Here is a 23,091-nt window from a genome sequence, read left to right as displayed (position 1 = left end):
GGGCTCCGTCCAGCAGCAGCAGGCTGGTGACTGAATGACCGGTTGGTCCCCAGGCCTTCCTGGTTATTAAGTATTTGCAATAAACCCCTTTGGCAGCAGGCAGGGCACTCGCACAGATATTTACTGATTAAATCCCATGTTTCTTTCTCTCCCTTTCCTTTTCAGAGGCCCCATTCATCTCACTGCCGAAAAATAAACGTCGACTTGATAAGTCGGCCAACATAAATTTTTAATTCCATGAGCAATTACGCGCCCAGCACCTTCCCCACGGCCCATGTGTGGAGGGAGCAGAACCTGTGCGTGGCGGGGCAAGGGGGGGGAGTCCAGGGACACGTGGCCCCTTCCTGGTCAGTGGGGTAGGACCCCACCGGGCCCTTCCATTCGCCTCAGGCACAGCTGGGCCCGGAAACGCCTGGGCACTGGACAGCGCTGCCTGTGCCTGGCCCAGGGAGCGAGCGAAGGGGAAGGACCACCAGGAAGGCAGGTGGGCCAGAGGCCCGCGGCCACATGCCCTCCCACGGGGACACGGGTCTTCTCCTGGAACCTGTATGCTGGAAACGCGGGAAAGGGGCTGGGTGGCTTGCAGGGGCGCAGTCCCGGGCTTCCTGGCTCTCGCGCTGCTCTCAGCGGACCGGCCCCTCCCCCGTGCCCTCCCAGGGCTGGGCTGCCCCGGGCTCTGGCAGGGCCCGGTTTGAGCACTCTGGTAGCTTCCACGGCTCCCGGGCTGACCGTCCCCAATCTCGGACCCAGAGCTCTGGGAAACAGGGGCCTCTTCCGCACAGAGGGACGCGCCCTCCAACCCCGCCTTCCGCCCGGTTTGCGTCGGGAGCACTCCGGAGGCCTGAGGACCCCTCTGAGCCACTCGATATAATCAGGGGTCCCGTGGCCGGGGACAGAGCCAGGGTCAACTGCACGCCCAGGACATGCGTCCCCCAGCGCGATCATCCGTCCCGAAGCCCGAGGCTGCTGGGTCTTCCCCGTGTCCTGCTCAGGGGTGGACCTTGGCCGCGAGACACAGAACTATCAGGGGCTGCAGCAGACGCGCTGGAAAGGGGGCAAAGGGGCTGGGCACGGGCAGCTCAGGTCCAGGCGAGCCCGCGGGGCAGGGCGTGCCTTGCATGCCTCCCACCCCATCTGCTCCTGAGCACCGCCAGGGGGCGCTCCTGAGCGCAGAGCACTGCTGATGCGGCTCACACAAACACCAGCAGAGGCAGTCAAGTCCAAAGACCCTGTTTTTTGGTTTTTTTTTTTTTCTAATGTCTAGAAGGGTGAGAGAGTAAGAGGGAATTGCCTGCCACAGAGGCGAGGTGAGGGTGGGGGGTAGGATGAGGGGGGCGGGAGGGATACTGGAAACAGTGGTGATGGAGAATGGATACCGGTGAAGGGAGGAGTACTGGAACACTGTATGACGGAAATGTAATCATGCGAGTTTGTGAGTCTGTAATTGTATCTCATGGTGACTCATTAAAATAAAATCAATGTATCACTGTATCACTGTAACTGTCATCCTGTTAATCATCGATTTTCTCCAGTGGGAGCCAGTAATGTCTCCATTCGTCCTAGCCCTGGGATTTTAGCAGCCACTCTTTACTGGTTCTAGATTATTATTATTAATTTTATTATTATTAAATTTATTAAATTTTATTAAATATTGTTAAATGTACTATTGAATTTAATCATTAATCATTATTAATAATAATAAGACCCTGCTGGTTAACTCTCAGAACATATTCCTCCTAAATGACCTCGGTTAACAAGGTGCCCTAACACCTATTTATTCCTCTCAGTTTTCCAGAAGGAAAAATTAGAGCAGATTTGAAAAGATGACACAGCAGAATGAGTCTTTTCTGCTTAAAAACAACACTATCACTCATTCTGGTTCTCGGTCCCTTGAAAAACATAATTCAATATGGCTGTCCAGCGACCAGTCAAAGGCGACCGTTGACTCGGAGTCCCTGAACCTTCAATATTCCACTCTGAAAACGCCTCTAGCCTGGATCTACCACGTGAACAGTTGACAGTGAAATCTACTTTTGCCACACGTTGCAAGCCAAGGACCGGAAAGCAAATCAGCCTGCCTGCTGCCCAAGCCTCTTATAACAGACAGTCAGTTCAAGCGGCAATGACACTCATTTGTGTAACAATAACAGTGATGAGCGAGGAGACTGATTCGCCCCACCCCTTCCCACCAGACTCCTGACATCCTAATGTGGCAATCTTGATTGAATCCTGCAAACTGGCATTTATAGCCAAGGTGATCTATACCTTTAATGGAAAAAAATTAACTAGCAGGAGATATGCGCACAAATCATGAAACTGACAATTTACCAACGCCGATGATGCCTCCTTCTTAGTGAAGCATAAAGGATTCGGGGCGATTTCAAAGAGCCACTTAGCGCTCGGACGCGTATCCATCAACGTGCTGGCGCTGGCTTTCAGAGTGTGATTTCAAACGGCAGGCACCGCGGTCCCCGCTAAGATAAAGGCCCTCGCGGCCTATTAGCTCACGGTGAAGGCTCCGTTACAATCGCGGCCCGCCATGAGTCAAGAGAGTGTTTTACTCAGGGACAAATTCCCATGGCTTTGTTTTCCATTGCAGCCGTGCCGGCATCCTGGTTCCGGATCCTTCTTATGCTCCCACTTGGAACTGACCAAAACCTCCCCTGAGGCTTTAAGAACCAGTGACCGGCCACATAAGGGACGGCACCTCCTCCTTAGCTGTGTGTGCATGTGGGCAGCGGCCCAGGACACTTCATCCTGGCCCGGGACATCAGCGGGGTGTCTCCCTAAGGGCGCAGGGCAGGAAGTGCCTGGTTCCCCAAGACCTGGAGAAAATCTACTGCTTGGCTGCAGTTTCATTTTGTTTCTCTTTGATTCATTTTCAGTGAGATACGTTTATTATTTGTGGACCAGACTGGAGCAATAGCACGGTGGGTAGGGCGTCTGACTTGCACGCGGCCCACCCGGGTTCGATTCCTCCATCCCTCTCGAAAAGCCGAGGATATCCTGCCCGCAAGGCAGAGCCTGGCAAGCTACCTGTAGCATAAAACAGTGACAACAAGTCTCACAATGGAGATATTACTGGTGCCCGCTGGAGCAAATCGATGAACAGCGGGATGACAGCGCTACAGTGTTACAGACCGGATGTTACAATGGGAGAGGAAGGGAGGGTGTCAGAGAAGCTAATGACTGTAGCCGGTCATTTCCGTCTCACCTACCTCAAGGTCTCCAGTCAAAGTAGATCATGGGGGCGTGGGTGATCTGAAGAGGAAAAAGGAAGCCCCTGGCCCTGCCCTGTCACTAGTGCCCAGAGACGCAGGGCAGCAGGGGTCTCACCCACTTGCTTGCATGTGGCCAAGACCGAAGAAAGCCCAGTGGGGAAAGACACTCTAGGCATGACCCCAGCGAGGGCCGGTGACAGACTACAGGACCGCAGGAGCCAGCAGGGACACAGGCAACAGGGCTCCAGACCAGGAGCACTGGACAGAGAGCAGAGCAGGGACAGGACACGGTCACTGTCCAGGGAGGTGGGCAGGTGGTGAGGGGCCGGTCCAAGACACTGTGATCTGAGCTGGGCATCAGGAGACAGGGTGAATGACATCATAATTGGGTCAAAGGAGAGGACGGGGCGCGTGGGAGGGGCCCAGACCCACCAACTTTTTTTTTTTTTTTTTTTGCTTTTTGGGTCACACCCAGCGATGCACAGGGGTTACTCCTGGCTTTGCACTCAGAAATTACGCCTGGCAGTGCTCCGGGGACCATATGGGATGCTGGGAGTCGAACCCGGGTCTGCGTGCAAGGCAAACGCCCTACCTGCTGTGCTATCGCTCCAGCCCCCAGACCCACCAACTTAAGCCCCAGTAAACCCTCCCCTGTGTTCTGCCCGAGCCTCTTTCTGGCGGGTTTCAAGGATGCAGGAAGTCAGGGCGACCCCGTTCTGCTGCTAAGAAGGATGCTCGGTAACCCGCGTCAGAGAAAGAGTGCAGGGGCTAAACAGCTCCCTGAGTGGCCTGAGGAGACGTGACAGAGGGGCTCACTGGGGCACGGACAGACAGACAGAGGGTTCAAGGAGGCCCCTGCTGGGGACAGACAGTTTGCAGAGAGAGGACACTGGCCAGCCAGAGTCATGGCTCCCGTGGAAGGCACGGGAGGGGCCGGGCTGGACCGTCAGCCGGGCTGTGCTGTGTGGAGTCTGGAGGCTTAAGGGGGCCAGAAAGGGTGGGTGGCTCCCACTCTCCCCCATGGCCGGTGGCATTTGAGTAGAATATCCCGGCCTGTGGCGAGAAGTGCCTCCCGCCCCTTTCTGGAGCTGTCCCAGTGCAGTGGCCTGGCGGTTGTTTGCTGTAGCCTCGTTCCATCCCCCTCTTCAGAACCACTTGCCAGCCAACACCCAACTCCGTAGGATCAAAGAAGTAAGCCACACGCAGATGATGCACGGGTTCAAGAAGGTCCCGCCTAGGAAACAGCTATGGATCTGACACCGTTTCTTGGGGAACGTCTCCCCGACCCAGCCCTGAGAACCCCGATCTCACATAATGCGTAGGAACTTCCTTATCAAGACAACCATCACTCACGGTGTGCTGAGCCCTGCCTTCGAGGATGGCCCCCACCTTCGCTGGTGCCACAGACACGAAGCTCTGCAGCCACCCTCCTCTCGGGACTGACCCCGGCTCCCTCAGTCAGATCTCTGAGCTTCTCTGAGCTCCCTTTCTCAGACAGCCCAGGGGCACTGTTGGCGATGCATACCCCCAAAGGTCGACCTAGTAACTGTTTGTCTGATGGCTTCTGGCCCTCTCTCGGGCTGGTGGAGGCCAGGACGTAACCAGCAATGAAAATGCCAGTTCCTGTGTGGGTGAATTCCTTACTAGCATTAAGGAGTAGCAATTTCTGTATTTCTTCTCTGTCACTAAAAGAAGAACCAATAGACTAGAGAGATAGTACAGTGGGAAGGTGTACTTTGCACACGATCAATCTGGGTTTGATCCCCAGCACCACATAGAGTCCCTGAGCCCTGCTAGGAGTGAACACAGAGGCAGAAATGAGCCCTGATTGAAGGGGGGGGGTGTGGGGGGAGAGAGAGAGAGAGAGAGAGAGAGAGAGAGAGAGAGAGAGAAAGAGAGAGATGAACACAGAAAATATGATAAATAATAGGACGACGGAAGGAAGGAAGGAAGGAAGGAAGGAAGGAAGGAAAAAAGGAAGGAAGGAAGGAAGGAAGGAAGGAAGGAAGGAAGGAAGGAAGGAAGGAAGGAAGGAAGGAAGAAAGGAAGGACGAAAGGAAAAAGGGAAGGAAGGAAGGAAGGAAGGACAGATGGTCCGATATGAGGAAAGCAGAAGTCTCAGGAATTTGGGGGCTAAATCAGAAAAGGAAAATAAAATATTAAATGTTTTTAGATGAAGAGGGAGAATTAATGGGAAGTAAGTTGTTAATTAAGGGGGTACGATGTTCAGGAAGCCTCCATCAGTATGTTCAAGGATAGACCCCCAAAGATGAAGAACATGGGGTCCATTAAGCTGTCGCTCCCCTTTGCACAACCCCAGGAGTTATCATTGGGAAGCCTTGGAGGAACCCAGAACTCCAACCTCAGCTTGTCCAGGCCTCAAAGTCTGGGCCTCTTCAACTCTTCCTGTCAATCATTCATCCCTTCTCCCTCTCCACAGATCCTTCTGTCTGCTTGTCATTGAATCAGGATCCTTTGGAGAGTTTTCTAGCCCAGACTCACCTAGGCCTGTGATCTGACCATCATCAGCCAAACAGAGGGGCCCCATTAGTTACCAAGAGGTCTTGGTCCACGAGGCTGCAATACAGCTCAGATCTGCTTACCCCGCCCCCCTAAGCCTGCATTTAAGAGTGATGCCAAGGGCAGCAGGATGTGTAGACCGGAGAAACAAAACCAGGCAATAAAAAAAGAACCACGATAAGGCACTATAGGGCCAACCAGCACAGGGCGTCTGTAATCCTACAGGATCCCAGACTCTCAAAACAGAGCAACGCAATTTGTCCCCCCCCCCCCGACTCCCACAGTCTAATAGAATGTGTGACTTCCGTGGCAAAGGAGCCTTGTCGATAAAGGCAGCACCTTAAAACTGGAGATGATCTTGGATTGTCTGGGCAGTCCATCTAGATCCGCTCACCCTCCACACGAAAGAGGCAACAGAAGTGCCAGTGGGAAGGTTGAGGGGCCGGAGGGAGACGCCCCTGCCTTGTGGGTTTGAGGGTGGAGAAGGGGACGGAGAAGTGCTTCCGGAAGTTGGGTGACCCGCACTGACATTAAAGGGAGGGATTCCGTTCCTCAGTGACATCCTCTGGCATGGATGTTGCTGAGGCTGAGACATTTTCCTGCAGCCCCGGAAAGAACCTGGTGCCTTCTGACCGGGAGAAGGCGGGGCAGGAGCGTGATACCATGTGAGGGCGTTTCCACAATTGCAGCAACCACAGAGACACAGAGAGCTGACCCGAGCAGCGGAAGCACACGTCTCGGACCCCCGTTGATCAGCAAATACCTCACCATACAGTCCCCTAAACACTTGGCTTTGTTTGTGGATGGAGTGTTTGGGCCACACTGGATTAATTGCTTCATCAGGTTTGACTCCTGGCTCTGTGCTCAGAGATCAGTCCTGGTGGAGCTCAGGGGATCCTCTGCAATGCTGGGGTTGAATTGCTTCAACACGTAAAGGAACTGGGGTTCAGGGCTGTCAAGGGACTTACCAAGAGGCACTGGGCACCAGATGGGCTGTTGTCCTGGGATATAGGACCGTCTCCCAGGACTTGAGAAGTGAATTCCTCCATTCTTGCAGAGTAGCGCCTTCTAGGAACTCACTGATGCCCACGGCAAACACTCAGGCAGAGTCTGAGACTGCGTGTCCCTCCCACTGGTGATGACGGGGGTCTGTGCTGGGGGCTGAGTTCACATCCTGCTCGTGATTCCTTCTCTCCTGTCTGCTTGGCCCAGATTGGAGACAGTCCCGCAAGCTAATTTCTTCCTCACAGAACGGAGCTGTCTACTAACGCACGGACGAGGCACTTGGTGCCTGCAATGCAAACAGGGACTTCTGGGGGCTTGGGTTTCCCGTGAGCACGTTCGTGGCACCATATTGACAACTGTAAATACCATTCATCTTCCAGACACTCCTCAACAGAAAGCAGTTCTACACCACTGGTCACCGGGAGAAACGCTGACAACACAGGGGAACCTTCGGCGTGCTTCCAAATATGGACAGAGTCATCTCCCCACACAGACATTGCTTCCCCACGGGTGTCTGTTCACAGACCACGTCTACCGGCCCTCTGAAGAACAGGATGATGAGTACTTCATGCCTGCGTGGGGTCTCTAACACGACTGGGGAATTCCTGTTGACTTAAGTTTGAGGGCGGGGAGTGAGGGAGACAATGGCCACCAATTCTCAGAGCTTACTCCTTCTCCACACTCAGGGTCCCTTGTCACTGTTGAGTTTACAAACCAATTTCCAGAGCCCATCATTAAAAGCCAGCGTAGGTGCAAACTTAGTGGGACCGAGCTGAAAGGTGCCCTAAACCTAGCATGAGACGGAGAAGAGCAAAAGCTCCGTCTGCAGCGAGGACGAGACCTGAGGGGTCCGAGTGGGAGTGAGGCAGGGGGGTGTGGGGGGGCCTGGGGTGACCTGGGGGAGTGTGGCTGTGGATGTGGGAAGCTGTGCTGTGACCCCACGAGGGCACATAGATGAATCCATGGCTGGCATTTCAAAGAGAAGACCCAGTTTGTGTTATGACGATGACATTTCTTGATTTTACTAAACAGGCAAGAACTGGTTCTTTGTTTGTGTTCAACATACCTGCTCTTTGGATTAAAAGTTTTATTCTCTAGGGGCTGGAGTGATAGCATAGCGGGTAGGGCGTTTGCCTTGCACGCGACCGACCCGGGTTCAAATCCCAGCATCCCATAGGGTCCCCTGAGCACCGCCAGGGGTAATTCCTGAGTGCAGAGCCAGGAGTAACCCCTGTGCATCGCCAGGTGTGACCCCCCCCCCCAAAAAAAAAACAAAAAAGAATTTTATTCTCTAACCTCAGCCGGACAATGAGAATGTTTTGACTGCGATCTACATGCAGATTCATAGATGATGGCGTGGGGAAATGACTCTCCTCACTCGACTGTCAAGATCGACGCCATCTCTCCAGAAAAGCCGGCCTTGTCCTGAGCCACTGGCCCAGAGTCCAGGCAGGGGGAGGGTCCTAGGCAGACCTGCTCTGAGATCTAGTGCCGCTCACCCTCGCTCTCGGGAGCGCGAGAAGGTCCAGAGGCAGGTGAGAAGCAGAACTGGTGTCGATATGAGATTAGTTGTCACTCTCTCCCAAACAAAAGTGACCTACTGGGTCCCTCAAGAGCAAAGCACCCCCACGTTCTCACGTAACCCCCGGTGGGCTAGACATACCGACAACTAAAATGGAATGGAAACCAATTCTACTGCCGCCTCTCTGCTGTATTCCTAACTGGTCTTGTTGTTCACGAGAGACCAAACAGTACATTGGTACAATCTGGAGACGCTTACAAGACCCCATCCAGCTCTCCAGGGTGAAGCGGGGTGAGTCCCCCGAATCTCAGAGCAGAGCTATGGGGAGGATTCTGGCTAAACTGTTTCAGGAATCCATCCAATATCCACTCTGAGAAGTCAAAGTCCAAAATGACAAGTTCCACCTCACTTTATATATAATTAAAATCCTTGTTCATCCACTTATGTATATAATTTCTGACAAGTCATTTTTATATTCTAGATATTATGCTAAGGTGCTGGAGAATAAAGAAAAATAATCCACCGAAGCAGTAGAAGTTGACATTTTGAAGTTATGGACGATGTGATGAATTAGGGATATTAAACTGCTCTGGTGTTGTTGCTCTTGAGGTTAATGTTTATTGAATATTTACTAGGTGCAAAGCACAGGTTCTAAGTACATTGCATATATTGTTACATTTAATACTACTAATAACCTTATTAAATTGTTTCCATTGTAATCCAGCTAGAAGGAGTGGAGCTGAGTCTCAGACTCATTTAATCAAGTCAACTTTAAAAACTGCCATCCTAATTACTATCAACAAAGCTATAAATTATAAAATAAGAGCCATTAATTATGATGTGCAATAAAGTGATTCCATGAAAGAGGCCATCAAATTGAAGATGAGCAAGAAGTAGATTTTGACAACTTGCATATTTTCCTTTTTCCAACATAGATTATGGCTATCCATTATCCCATTTCTCACGGTAAACAGGAATGTGATTACATTTTAAAACATTGCTTGACTGTTGCAACTATGAAACCATGGATTTCTCTGGAGTTTTATAATGAGGTATGTAAGTGGGGATATATAATTTGATTAAATAGTGATTTGGGTAGCCAAAGAGATGACATAGGTGGTGTGCACTTGCCTTGCATGTGAAAGATTCCAATTCAATCCCCATCACCCCATATGGACCCCCAATCACTACCAGAACTGAGCTCTGAGCACAGAGCCAGGAGGAAGCCCTGAGCACAGCTGGTTGTGGCCCCTAACCAAACACCACAAAAATAATTTAAAAAAACATATAAACAGTGATTTGTTTTGTGTCTTTAAATGCCCAAGACCCAAAATTCTAATTAGTGTGCAAGAATTTTAAAAGTAAATGTTTACTTGGGGTGGGGGAATGCATCTTCCTGAGCTCAGGGCGTACTCCTGGCTCTGTGCTCAGAGCTAATATGTAGCTCTGTGCCCATGAATCACTCCTGGCAGGGCTTAGGGGACCATTTACAGTACTGGATCAAATCGAGGCTGTTTGCATTCAAGACAAGCACCTTACCTGCTGCACTATCGCTTCAGCCCTTGATTTTAGTTCAAACACATTGGCTGAGCGTTGATACTTTAACATTTGGGAAGTCCAGCCTCACGGCTCTGTAAGTGTCAGTCTCATCAGCACCAGCAATAGATGAGGAACGCCGCCAACAGCCGACTTACTCACCACGTGCCATTCTCACTGGCCCGAGAGGATATCTCAGTGTTGTTTTGATCTGCATTTCTCTAAACATGAATGATGATGAGCATTATTTTCACATGCCTCTCTTGGCCTGGGCTAGAACAATAGCACAGCAGGCAGGGCGTTTGCCTTGCATGCTGCTGACCCGGGTTTGATTCCTCTGTCCCTCTTGGAGAGCCCAGCAAGCTACTGAGAGTATCTCGCTCGCATGGCAGAGCCTGGCAAGCTCCCCGTGGCATATTCGATATGTCAAAAACAGTAACAGCAAGTCTCACAATGGAGACATTACTGGTGCCCGCTCGAGCAAATTGATGAGCAACAGGATGACAGTGACAGTGACAGCCTCTTGGCCACCCGAATGTCTTCTGTGGGGAAAAGTCTATTCATCAACTTGCCCCATTTTTGGGTGGGGCTGGCAGTTACTTTGTTGTTGAATTCTGAGTGCTTTATAGATCTTGGATGTCAACCCTTTATCTGATGGATTGGGTCAAATCTTTCCTCCCACTGCTTCTCGGGGTTTATTTTGCTTGTTTGTTTGTTTTTTTGTTTGTTTGTCCTGTGATTGTTTGAGATAGCCTGTTCATCTTCACCTCGTCGATCTGAGTAAATGAAAGCAGGAGGGGAACTGACTCTTCCCACTGCTCAGGCTTCCAAATGTCACGTGCTGTCCCAGTGCATCTCAACTCACAGGCAGGCACCTTCGTGGGGACTGTCCTGCCAGCCCAGCAAAGCTCGGCTTCTGCTTCTCCTGATCCAAGAGTGTCTGCCCCACCCGCTCTCCTCAGTCCTTCGCCTGCCCAGCAGGGAATGTCCCCGTGACTCCTGGCTGGGATTTTGCCATTCCCCTCTGAATATTCTTACTGCTTCCTCCATGCACAGAGTAGACAACACTGTCTCATGGCCTCTGGGTTCGTGCCCTGTAGGTCCCCAGGCCTCCTCCTACCTCTCTGTACAAAGATCAGTGGCTGCGTCACTCAGACCGTCCCCCAGCCCATACCTTGTACTTTAAGATACCCACACACCCGTCCATGTTTGCATGTAACTCCACCCCTGGAGCCACATGGCAACAGCAGTCAGTCGTGGGAGGCCAAGGGTCACACTGGTTTGTGTCTGGTGTATTCAGTGCCTTTCCCAATACCTCACTGTCACTGTCACTGTCACTGTCATCCCCTTGCTCATCGATTTGCTTGAGCGGGCACCAGTAACGTCTCCATTGTGAGACTTGTTGTTACTGTTTTTGGCATATTGAATACGCCACGGGTAGCTTGCCAGGCTCTGCCGTGCGGGCGAGATACTCTCAGTAGCTTGCTGGGCTCTCCGAGAGGGACGGAGGAATCAAACCCAGGTCGGCTGCATGCAAGGTAAATGCCCTGCCCGCTGTGCTATGGCTCCAGCATCTGTGTAGTCGTGGCCGAGTGGTTAAGGCGATGGACTTGAAATCCCAATACCTCATACCACGGGATACAAATAACTCCCAACCCCAAAAACTTGCTGAATAGCTAATTCAGTTTAAAAAAATGTTGCTGTTTGGGTCACACCTACTGGTGCCCAAAGACTACTCCCGGTCTTTGGGCTCTGGGGACATTGCGGTGAGTGCCAGGGATGGAACTGGGACCAGCCGTACATACGGCAAGAGGCTTACTTCCTTTCCTGCCTCTCTGGCCCTCCCAACATAGTGCTCATAAAGGACACAACCAAACCTCACAGAAGTGAAAACAGAGCTGGTGCTTTTTCAATACAGTGGGCTTAGGGCCTCCGGACAGACCCTGAAGTTGACCAGGGCTGTCTGGACATGCTTCCATATGCAAACTAATGATGCCTGCCCGAGATTTCACATTGGCCCCGGGCCACGCTATAAAGACAGATGTGTGCATGTCATTTCCTGGTCTATAGTGCCCGATCCCCTGCTCCAGAGACCCGGGCTCATCCCACATTAATCCGCTGTGGTTCCTCTTTGAACCACACAGGCGACACCTAATAAAACCCCGCTTTGGCTAGGTCAGCAGGGCGTGGGCGCCAGGAGCTCAGGACGATTTTGTTGGAGGCAAGAACAGGCCCTTGGGGTGATTCACAAAAGAATTTATGAAGGCTCCAGAGACCTCTGAACCCCAAGCGAGATTTTATTGATTGGAGAAGCTAAAGAGCAGAGTGCTGAGGCTCGGGGGTGGGGGGGTGATAACTTTCTTTCCTTTTATTGTGTTTTGGATTTTGGACAACACCTGGTGCTGTTTAGGGCTTACTCCTGGCTCTGTGCTCAAGGATCACTCCTGGTGGTGCTTAGGGGTTATGGTGCAATGTTGGGCAATTTACCCAGTGGGGTCATGTGCCAGGTAAGCATCTTACCCGCTGGACTAAGTCCCTGATCGTGGTGCTGGCTCCCGTGGCCCCAGCAATGAAGGGGCAGAATCTCTGATCAAGGGTGGTTTTTCCTGGGTAAATCCAACCCCAGGATCTGGAATTGGATCCTTCCTTTTCTGACCTTTTATGGCCAATGGGAATATTGTTGTGCTGTGTAGGGACGGGGGGGCTGGGTTAGGGGAGTGTTGCTGACCTAAAGTGAAGGGAAGCGGGACTCGGCTATACTGTGGGCTCCAAGTTTCACTGGGGATGAGGGAGAGGCTGCCATCTTTGTAGCAGACAGAAGGGGCGTGGGCGTTTTGTCAACTCTCCCTCCCGGGAGTCAGGTCTGGGAAGGTGGGCCTGGTGAGACCCTGGCTGCCTCTTTGAAGCATGGTGGGTTTCTCCCCTCTTGGGGGCATTTCCATCCTGCCCAGATGAGCTGCTCCTGGCTCTTGCTCTTGCCTTCATCCCAGCCACGGCTGCCCCGGTGGTCTGCCTCTGATCTTCCTGGGACATCACATCAGCACCCTTGGGGCCCAATGTTTGTGCCAGCCCACCACCACCTTGGGCTAAGAAGCCCAAGACAGAGAGAGCTGGGCAGGGACAGGCAGTGAGGGCCAGGGCAGTGGGTGAAGAAGGTGGTGGGCCAGTGAATGCTTCGTTCACATACATACACATGGGTGCACACATGTGCACATACGCTCACATACTAACACACACTCTAACACATATACCCTCACAACATGCACCACACTCTCACACAGCAAATGTGCACACACACTCACATACCCACTTTGCACACAGGGCTCAAAGCTGGAAAGCCTTAGCATGTTTCTGGTGACCAAGGACATGAGCCTCACTCTCACAGGCCTAAAGTGTTGCCTCGGTCCATGCTGGTCATGGCTAATGGCATAATGTCCAGCTCAGAAAGTGATGACAGCCCACAAATGGCCCCTCCAGCTACTGATTAAGCTGCTTAACGGCCATGATCCCAGAGACGCACAAACAAATCTCGGAACCCAGCGGCTTTTGGCAAAAATGCATCCGGAGTTTGCATTAGGTTACCAGGGCTGGGCCACCCCAGGTGGGAAACGGTGTCGTCCTTCTGCCTATTCCCCTTGGCAGCTCGGTGGCTGCCATATTTCAGAGGCCATTGGATAGTCAGGTCTGGGCCAGCAGTGACGAGACACGCGGAGCATCACGGGATGGGGGTGGAGCCAGTCCTTGTCCTCCCCCACCCCAATGAGACCCCAAGTCTCTGCCCACAAAGGGCCCCTCCTGCTACTAATCAAACTGCCTAATGCTCATGATCCCAGAGACGCATAAACAAATCTCAGAACCCAATGGCTTTTGGCAGAAATCTCTGTCATGGCCATGTGACATCACATGTTATTCATAATCAGCAACAGAAAACAAACTTTCTAATGTTGTCTTTTCGGCAGGCCTGAGTGTGGGGGAAAATCCCAAGTAATAATGGTGGGTCTGGTGTCGAAATACTGAATGTAATCAAAGTAGAGAGAGAGAGAATGTGGAAATCATCTGCCACACAGGTAGGGGGAGGGTGTGGGATGGGGAGTATACTGGGGTTTTTGGTGAAAGGACAGGTCCCAAGACTTAAACCTGAAAGCTTTGTAACTGTTCTCACCGTAATTGAACAAATAAATTTATATAAAAAAAAGTGACAACAAAAGAAATTATCTAGAAAAGTGCTCAAAATGGTTAATTTTATGTTTCAACTTGACAGGGCCGTAGAGTGTTCCAATCTATGGTGAAACAGTCGGGGGCGGCTGTTTCTAGATGAGATGGACATTGGGCAGATGAGTGGACAATCGCTCTTCCCCATGTGGTGGGGGCATGTCTATAGAATAGAAAGAAACAGAAGTACAGAAGGAAATGGACTAAGACCATTCCTTTCCCTGCCTGCGGCCTCGCGCTGGGACATGCGTCTTCTCTGCTTTCGACAGACTGGCACTTAGACCAGGAGCTTCACTGGATGTCTACACTTGGGGCTTCTTAGTCCTCATAATCACAGTTGCTTAGGATCCATCAAACTGTCTATCAATCATCTATATCCATCATCTCTCTCTTCAATCATCTGTGAGGATCTGTCAGAACCGATGCATTTCGACCCTCAGTAAATATCTATGTACCTGTCATCTATCAGTCTGTCTCCCTGTCAGAATCCAGGTGATGCAGGACCTTGGTGGACAAGGAAAAGTCATTTGTGTGTATGCATTATTCTTTCAAGTTTTAGTGATGAACAAGGGGTATCTCTACCCAGTGAATTGGCTGAGTCCTGATAAATGTCATTTCCAAGTTCAATGCCACACAGAGATCAGTCTCAGAACCCCTCTGGCATAATCCTATCTTGCATGTTTCAGGGCACTGGTGTGTGATCTTACGTGTACCACTGCCTCTTGGAATTGGAATCTTAAGAAAGTAAAGCAAGAAAAACCAGCAACAATAACAAGAACTACTAGCTGACATTTATGTAGACACCTTCCAAAGAGAACAAAAATCAGCATGAGGGAATCACCCCGTGACTCCAAGAGAACAGGACAAAGTCTGGACACTCTGGCCTCAGCAGAAACAAGACAGAAACTCTGCAACTGCAAAGAGGAAGAAAACTCTCTCCGTTTCAGTTCACATCAATGCCATCTGTGCCCTTGCCAGTGACACTCAGTGTCCCTCCTTCCATCTGCTAGATAAAACTCATCAAGATGCGTAATCCCCAAATTGTCTCCACTTCCTCTGGGAGCTCAAGCCAACCATCTTGCTTCCCACAACCTCCTTAGAATTACTCATTTCTGCCCAAAGTTTTGGGCAAAATCACCCCAGAGTTTTGTTGGCAGGAGCTTGACCTTCATGCACATAACCTTCATGACCTTCAAGCTGAGCCAATGTTCAGATGAGCTCTGATAGTCTCAGGCAGGGAACTTTGGCATTACCCTGCCTGAGAAAGTGGCACTTACTCAGGATCATGTTTTGCAGAAAAGCAACCAAGGTAAAGGAAGCAGCTAACACTGAATCTCAGAATCAGCCCACGTGACTCACTAACACGTTTTAAGAGGGAGAAAAGAAAGCCCACAATACTGCCACAAATAGAGAATGAAGAGCACGGAAGAAGAAGCCAGCCAGCAGAGAGAAGCAGCAGGGGAAAGCAGAAAAGTATCAGCTGGTCGCTGGTCCGGCAACGCGGCTCTCAGATGCCATGAGATCATGAACTCCAGGGCAGATAAAAATGTCCAGCAGAGAATCAACTCGTTTCTTGCCATTGTCACTCTCATCATCACCATGCTCAGAATCACTGGCCATGACCACCCACCAAAATGCCAGCTGCCTGTCAGGGAGCACCAGGTCTGCAGAAGCTGGTACTAGCCGCCCGGCCCGAGGCAGCTGGTCCCCCCGAGCAAACTCCGTGTCCGCTCCCTGTCCCCACAAGCATGGGTGAAGGCCCCACCCACGGGGGCTTACGTTGAGCTGGAGCTCGTCTGTCCACTGTCCGATCAGACGGTAGCCGGGGTTGCTGGTGTTTGTTGTCTGGTACTGAAAGATGTCGTAGCGACCTGGGGCGTCCCCATTCTTGTTGAACATCACGGGGGTCCCCGCACTGCCTGGGGAAGGAAGGTAAGACAGTGAGAGACAGAACAGTCACCCGGCTCACCCCTCCCCGCCCTCGATCACAGGGGTGGCCTGGAGACCCCCTGGGAAGCAGTGAACTCTAGATGACCCCAATATTTGAGAGGCTCCTTCCGCTTCTCTGCAGCTCAACCCAGAGTCTGAGGATCCAGCCACCTCCCCTTTGGACACATCACTCGACAGTTCTCTAAAGTCGTGTTTTTCCCCTTCCTTGGTACTTGGCCCTTTGGTCACACCCAGCGGTGCTCAGCGCTTACTCCTGGCTCTGCGCTCAAGAATTACTCCTGGCAGTTGTCATGGGACCATACAGGAAGCTGGGATTCGAACCCAGATTGGCTACAGGCTAGCACCTTGCCCACTGTGCTATTGCTCTGACCCCATTATTCTCCCCCTTTCGGTAAATTAAAAAATAATACTATTTTTTTTAAAGAAACAAATGTTGTTTGGGTTAGCCTTGTTGTTATTTTTCTTTCCACCCAACCAAATTGTGTTTCATAAAAGACAACCTGGGAGGAGGCTGGGGGAGGGATGGGGCCACAGACACTTGGTGCTTAAAGGCTGCTCCTGGCAGTGCTCTCTGCCAGTGCTCAGGGAGCATGGTAGAGCCAGAGCCAGGTTAGTGATTCAGCTATAGGATGCATAAAACACATTCTATATTTACATTATACTATATTTACGTGTACGTACATATAAGTCACTGTTTCACTGTCATTCCATTGCTCATCGATTTGCTCGAGCGGGCACCAGTAACGTCTCCATTGTGAGACTTGTTGTTACTGTTCTTGGCATATCAAATACGCCATGGGTAGCTTGCCAGACTCTGCCGTGCAGGCGGGATACTCTCGGTAGCTTGCCGGGCTCTCCGAGAAAAAGTTGCATTATGAAAAGCAGTTTAAAAGGGTATGTCAACTGAATTCAAAATAAACACACACGCAAAAGTTTAGTTTCATCTATACTTGGATGCTAGCAACATTTACAAATTGTTTTGGGCTCACACCTGGCAGTGTTTGAGGCTTACTCCTGGTTCTGTGCTCAGGAACCATTGCTGGCAGGGTGAGAGAGACCACAGGGGGTGTCAGGGATCAAACCTGGGTAGGCACATGCAAGGCAAGCACCCTACCTACCTACCTACCTACCTCCTGTTGCTCAGGTCCCCACATTTAATTTTTTTCTGATTGCTTTCAATTTACTTTGTATGATAACCCATCTAAATTGCTTATCAGTGTGTCTGGTGAACATTGAATAAATATTAATATTTCCTCTGTCTCCCAGTTAGGCTTTCTTTGAAATATCCGTCTTATAAGGAAATTATTTTGGCATAATTGGACACTGGAGCCAAACTGTAAATGAGTAAGCACACTAAGAGAGTTGTGTCTCTGTTTCTGTGTGAGTGTGCACATGTGCATGTGTTTGTTGCATGTGTCGTGTGTGCACATGTGTATGCATGTGCACTTGTACATGCATATATATGTGTGCATGCATGCATGTGTGCATTATGTGTGAGCATGCATGTACATGCATGTGCATGTGTATATGTGCACATGTGTGCATGTATGTATGTATGTGTGCTTGTATGTGTATGTGTGTGCATGTGTAAATGCGTGTGTGTGTGTTTTTGACAGCTGGAGAGCAGTCTGGGTTCCTTTGTCAAAGGACCAACTGGCAAAACCACACCTGCAAGGAAAGAGGAGAGCTGGGGTCACAGCAACCACTACCAAGGCTCAGGGAAAGCCTGGGAACCAAGTCCAGTGTCTTGGGGTCATGCGACACAGGTGCCCGGTACTGCGAATGAGATTAAGGACTGAGGAGTGAGCCAGCAGCCTCCGAGGCTGAAGGTCCCTCGCTGACACACAGGCAGCTGGCCCCCCACCCCTACACACAGACATACACACACTGTCCCCTGACAGCCAAGTGTGGGTTTTTGCCAACACAGCCTATTCAAAATAAAAAGGCCCCAGAAAGATCAGAGTTTGTGGTTCGCAGATGATGACTCCCTGAATATGTCCATACCCAACCCCCGGAACAAGTGCAAATTTCTGTTAGAGGCCAAAGAAGGTTTGCGGATTGGAGGGTGAGAGGACCCTGCCATGGGGAAGAAGAGCCCCACTATTTCCACTGGCCCAGCACCCCACAATCCCAGTGGCCCTGCAGGAGCAAGGCAGCAGGGAGCAGGGAGGAAGGGCTGGCAGGAGGAGGCTGGGGGGACCAGGAAGGGGGCTGTGAGTGCAGGCCTGTAGGAGGCAGACGCTGCAGAGGGAAGCGAAGGAACTGGCCTCACCTCCAGCTCCGAGGGGGCTGGAGGTTGCCTGGACGGCAGAATCACAACCACCAATGGCCACAGCTCAGACAGTCTGTTTCTGGCACCCCTTCATGGTGGTGACCGGGGGCCGGAGAGGTGCGGGACACAGACCCCCCCAATGTTGGTGTTCCAGGTGAGGAGGTGCATGGGGCAGAGGGGCAGTCGCTGTCCCAAGCCACTGAGTCCCTTACACCACAGGGGTGCTGGCTGTCTGGATCTGCCACCCACTAGGAGGCTTTCCACTCCCGCAACCCCCGTGACCTGCAGGGCTGGGATCAAGCGGCTCCAGGATGCCCTGCACGTGGAACACCGCAGGGGAGCAGGGCTGAGGGGGGCCGCACAGGGAGCACTTGCTCTCGGGTCTCCTGAAGGGCCCTGAAGCAGGAAGTGGGGTTCGGCCTGTTCTTCCACTTGCTCTGGGGCCCTTGAGTAGCCAGAGCCGCGTCCTCTCTGAGAACCGCAGGACTCTCCTCGCTGGGAAAGGACCGAGCCGCCCCCTCTCGGTACATACGCTTCACCTGCCCAACCGCAGGCCTGGACCCACCTCGCCTGGCCGTCTGCAGCCCAGGGCGGAGGCAGAGGCTGCTGGGACAGTGGCCAAGGCCCCCTGCAGTGAGCTGCAGGGCCCCCCCCCCCCCCGTCTCACTAGCACACGCTGCGCCCACATCACCCCGCTCAAGGCCACCTGTCCTCTCCGCACCAGCCTCCACAGTGGCCACGGCAGGCTTCTCTGGCGGCTTTCTGGAACCTTCCACTCATGCCAGGGAAAGAAATGGAATCTGGATCTGACGGGATTTCAAGAAGAGGTGTGCAGGGAGCCTCTATTATTCCGAAGCCCCCTTCTTCCCTTTCACATTGGCTAGAGTTGTGCTTTGCTGAGGGGTCTCTGACAGCCTGGGGCCTCTGACAGGACTGGGGCTTTCTGGAGGCTTTGGCGGAGAGAGGCCGGTGATCTCAAGCTCCCCTGCTAAATATTCTTCCCAAGGGCCAGCCCACCTAACCTTCCTCCCTCCTTCCAGTCTCGGTGAGAAATGACTCCTGTCACATCCGCTGCACTCTTACTGAAGTTTTTGCTTAAGGAAAATTAAAAAAAAAAAAAGGCAAAAGCACAAGTGACTTTAAGTGATGACACAGATCAGCATATTGTGTGTCTGTGGGGCCTTCGGGCTGGATTGGATAATGCATCCAGGTTATTAGCTTTCGCTTCCCCCCACACCCCCTTGAACAGCTCCCCGACGTTCCCGAGAGAAAGAGGGAAATGGTGTTCAAACAAGCCTACTCAGACATGGGAGGTAGAGAGGTGCAGAGAAGAGAGGGTCTGGAAGACAGACCCAGGGGCTCGCCAGCCAGAAGACAAGGCCGGGGACTCCCGAATCGGCCACTGGACAGCAGGGGACGTGGGGCCCAGAGGAAGAGACCCTGGCACCTGGCGCCTGCTTCTTTGTGAGTCTGAGAAATCCCTTCTTTGTGGGCAGAGTCGGGATCCACGCTGGCCCCCTTCAGCTCTGCTCACAGCCCTTCCAGTTAGTTTTCTCTCATCATTTCTGCCCACCCAGGGTCTGCCCACCCCCCTGCCCAGAATGCAGAAACGCTGTGGGGATCTGAGTCCAGGGCTCCATCCTTAGTCCATCCTCCTGACACTCAGTGCCTAGAACAATGACAGCCTCTCTCCCCCGGGGCCCTGCTGCCGGGGACAGCTCTGTGGTCCACCGCTTTGAGCCGAGACAGCTGGATGCTCACTTCCCCATGTGCCTGGCTGCTAGCTTTGGCACATAAGCATCTGTCACTGTAGCACTGTCGTCCCGTTGTTCATCGATTTGGTCAAGCGGGCACCAGTAACGTCTCCATTGTGAGACTTGTTACTGTTTTTGGCATATTGAATACACCACAGGTAGCTTTCCAGGCTCTGCTGTGCAGGCGGGATACTCTCAGTAGCTTGCCGAGCTCTCCAATAGGGACGGAGGAATCGAACCCGGGTCGGCCATGTGCAAGGCAAACATCCTACCCGCTGTGCCAAAACTTAATTCAAAATGAATTAAAACCCTCAGTATTAGAACTAAATCTATAAAGTATATTGAGGAAAATGTTGGCAGAACTCGCCAGGGTATTGATTTCAGAGAGGTCTTCAATGATTGACCCTAATGACAAATATGAGAAAAAATATAGGAATTGGGGTTCCAGCAAGTGCTTGCACCCATGTATGGAGACTGTGAATTAAGCCTTTGCCCCACGCCGGCTAACGGAGGAAATATGTAATTTCTGGCAGAATTTTCCCAGGACTTTATACAGAAATCCAAAACCGCGCGGACGCTGCCGCGTCTGCACGACTTAACATTTATAATTGTCATCAATGTGAAAGGGTTCCATTTGAACAGGTCAGACTTGGGGGGGAAACTCCAAATAATAACTGTAAGTTTTTGTTGAAATATTGAAGGTTCTTAATGTAACAGCCACCTCTGGACTATGAGCTAAGCAAAAGCCCCACGCTGGCCAACGTGGCGTGGAGTACACCATACTATGAGGCGCAGGAAGGGGGATGAGGGGGAAAAATTAAAAAAAAAAAATGGAAAAGGAAAAAGAGAAAAAAAAGAGAGAGAGAGAGTTATGTCAACTATAGTGAGTTTTGTGTTGAATTATGGAATGTAATTAAGGTAAAGAAAAAATGAAGTGAAATTCATTAGTTATACAGTAGGGGGTAGGGGGTGGGGGAGGGGGGTAAACTGGGGTTTCTGGTGGTGGAATTTGGGCACTGGTGAAGGGATGGGTGTTTGAATATTGTATAACTGACATATAAACCTGAGAACTTTGTAACTTTCCACATGGTGATTTAATAAAAATTTAAAAAAAAAAAAAAGTAAACAAATGGGACCATATAAAACAACTGTAGAAGGACAGCCTTTCAAGTTCCAAAAAGTCTGTTTTTGAATAGGAGAAAGTATTTGTACACCATCCGCCTGACAGGAGACTAATATCCAAGGTAGATAAAGAAATCACAGAGCGCAACAACATCAACAACAAGATGAAACAATCCCATTAAAACAGGGGAGGAGGAAATAATAGATATTTCCTTAAAGAAAAGCTGAGCTGGAGAATTAGTACAGTGGTATTTCCCATGATCAGGAATTATTGGAGAAATGCAAATTAGGATGACAAGGAACAATCCCCTCACAGCAGCAAAAGCCCTGCAGGAAGTCAGTGCTGGTGGGAAGGTAACGAGGAAGGAAGCCTCTGTTGGTGAGTCTGTCCTCTGCTTCCACCTCTGGAAAACAAATGGGAGGTTTCTAAAAACATGGGAGGAAAAGTTCATAGAGGACCCCGATGTTCTTCTCCTAGGGATCCAGCCTTAGGGCACAACAACATTAAACAGAAGATTCGTGTACACGTATGTTCACGGCAGCTCTACTGAACAACAGTCAAGACTGGGAAATCACCCAAATGCCCAAGAGCAGATGAATGCAGAAACAGTGTGTATGGACACTGGGGCACAGTGCTCAGCTATGAGGGAAGAGGAAATCAGACCTTTTGGTACAACTTGGATGGAAATGAAGGATGTAATGTTAGGCAAAAATGAAAGAGGAGGAGAAGAGCAAGTGCTGGATGGTCTCCATCATGTGTGGAGTAGAGACGATAAGGGGTATACAATGCCCAGTGGAAGCAAACCGTCGGATTCTGGCACAGAACTGAGGTTACCCAGCCACCAGGGGCAGAGGATCCTCCTGAGGGCTGGGAGATGGGGCCCAGAGGACATTAAGAAGACTTTAAGAACATTCAAAGGAAATCAGGGAACATTTTCAGGATGATTTTCCTTGTCACTGGTGTGGTAGTAGTAGGAATAAGCCTAGGTTTAGACCCAGTTTTATGTGATTTAATGTTTGCTAAATTATGAAATCCACATGATTGGCTCTGAGAAAATTAGCTACATATTTTAAGACATTCTGTAAGACAAGGAAGAAACCACCCAAAAGAAGGTTATATGAGCCTTTTCCTGGTTTTGTGCAATCACTTTGTCTCCATCTTAAGGAAGAAATTTGATCCTTCTCTTTCAAACACTAGGTTACTCATGGATGATTGATGAAATATTCTGGGATTAAGTTGATATTTACAAACAAAATATTCCAAAGATCTTTTAGCCATGGTGTAATTATCTAAGCCATAATATTAATATTGATAGAATGCTGGGGTTAATCTACAAATTTTATTAAAATCTTTTCATTATCTGACTAATGTATTTTGTCTGGAATAGGACCTAGGACTAATTGCCACATGTATCTAATAATGTCTTCATCATCTCTGAACTGGATATTTCTGGGTCTACATCATCTGGAACTTGTTCTTTCTCATGAACATGACGTGCTAGAATAGTAGTAGATGGTTTCCTGCACAAACGCCCCTCTGTTTGGGTTGTTCTGCTTTCTTATGATGGGAATAGACTGTGCAGTGTTTTCAAGAGGGCTTGGGAAGTGATGGTGTCTGATCCATCCTGATCTGGTCCAGAGGCTTGATCTACTACCCTCCTCTCCTAACTGGGGAGGCTAACCTAGACCACTCAGCAAAGATCTTCCAGCTTCCTCCACAACTGTGTCCTTTCTCCTTTTGCAATTCATGTTTCTTGAATAGAAAAAACTTTAAGTCTCTGCAATTAACTTGTTTCTCATTATACACACCATAATTTTAGTCTGTGTGGATAATAAAAAAATAACTTTTTTTTTTGCCTAAAACAAGTTTTACTGGGGTCTTTGGCAAGTGAAGATTTTGTATTTCCTTTTTAAAAATAAGTCCCAAAGGATGTCCCTTCTCCTCAACTATATATTCAATAATTTTGTTGGTATGAT

General features: G+C 50.4%; 1 protein-coding gene across 3 annotated transcripts in view; it reads right to left on the bottom strand.

The window, feature by feature from the left end:
* GRM7 (glutamate metabotropic receptor 7) overlaps positions 1-23,091 on the bottom strand; it is an 862,221-nt gene that overhangs the window by 225,869 nt on the left and 613,261 nt on the right. For all 3 annotated transcript variants that reach the window (XM_055136460.1, XM_055136457.1, XM_055136459.1), the window contains exon 7: positions 15,796-15,935. In XM_055136460.1, coding sequence (XP_054992435.1) covers positions 15,796-15,935 — 140 coding nt within the window. The remainder of the gene's footprint in view (positions 1-15,795; positions 15,936-23,091) is intronic.

Source organism: Sorex araneus, chromosome 4 (assembly GCF_027595985.1).
Source record: "Sorex araneus isolate mSorAra2 chromosome 4, mSorAra2.pri, whole genome shotgun sequence".
NCBI classification, from domain to species: Eukaryota; Metazoa; Chordata; class Mammalia; order Eulipotyphla; family Soricidae; genus Sorex; species Sorex araneus.
The sequence above is the reverse complement of the archived record's forward strand: the minus strand, read 5'-3'. Positions and strand labels throughout refer to the sequence as shown.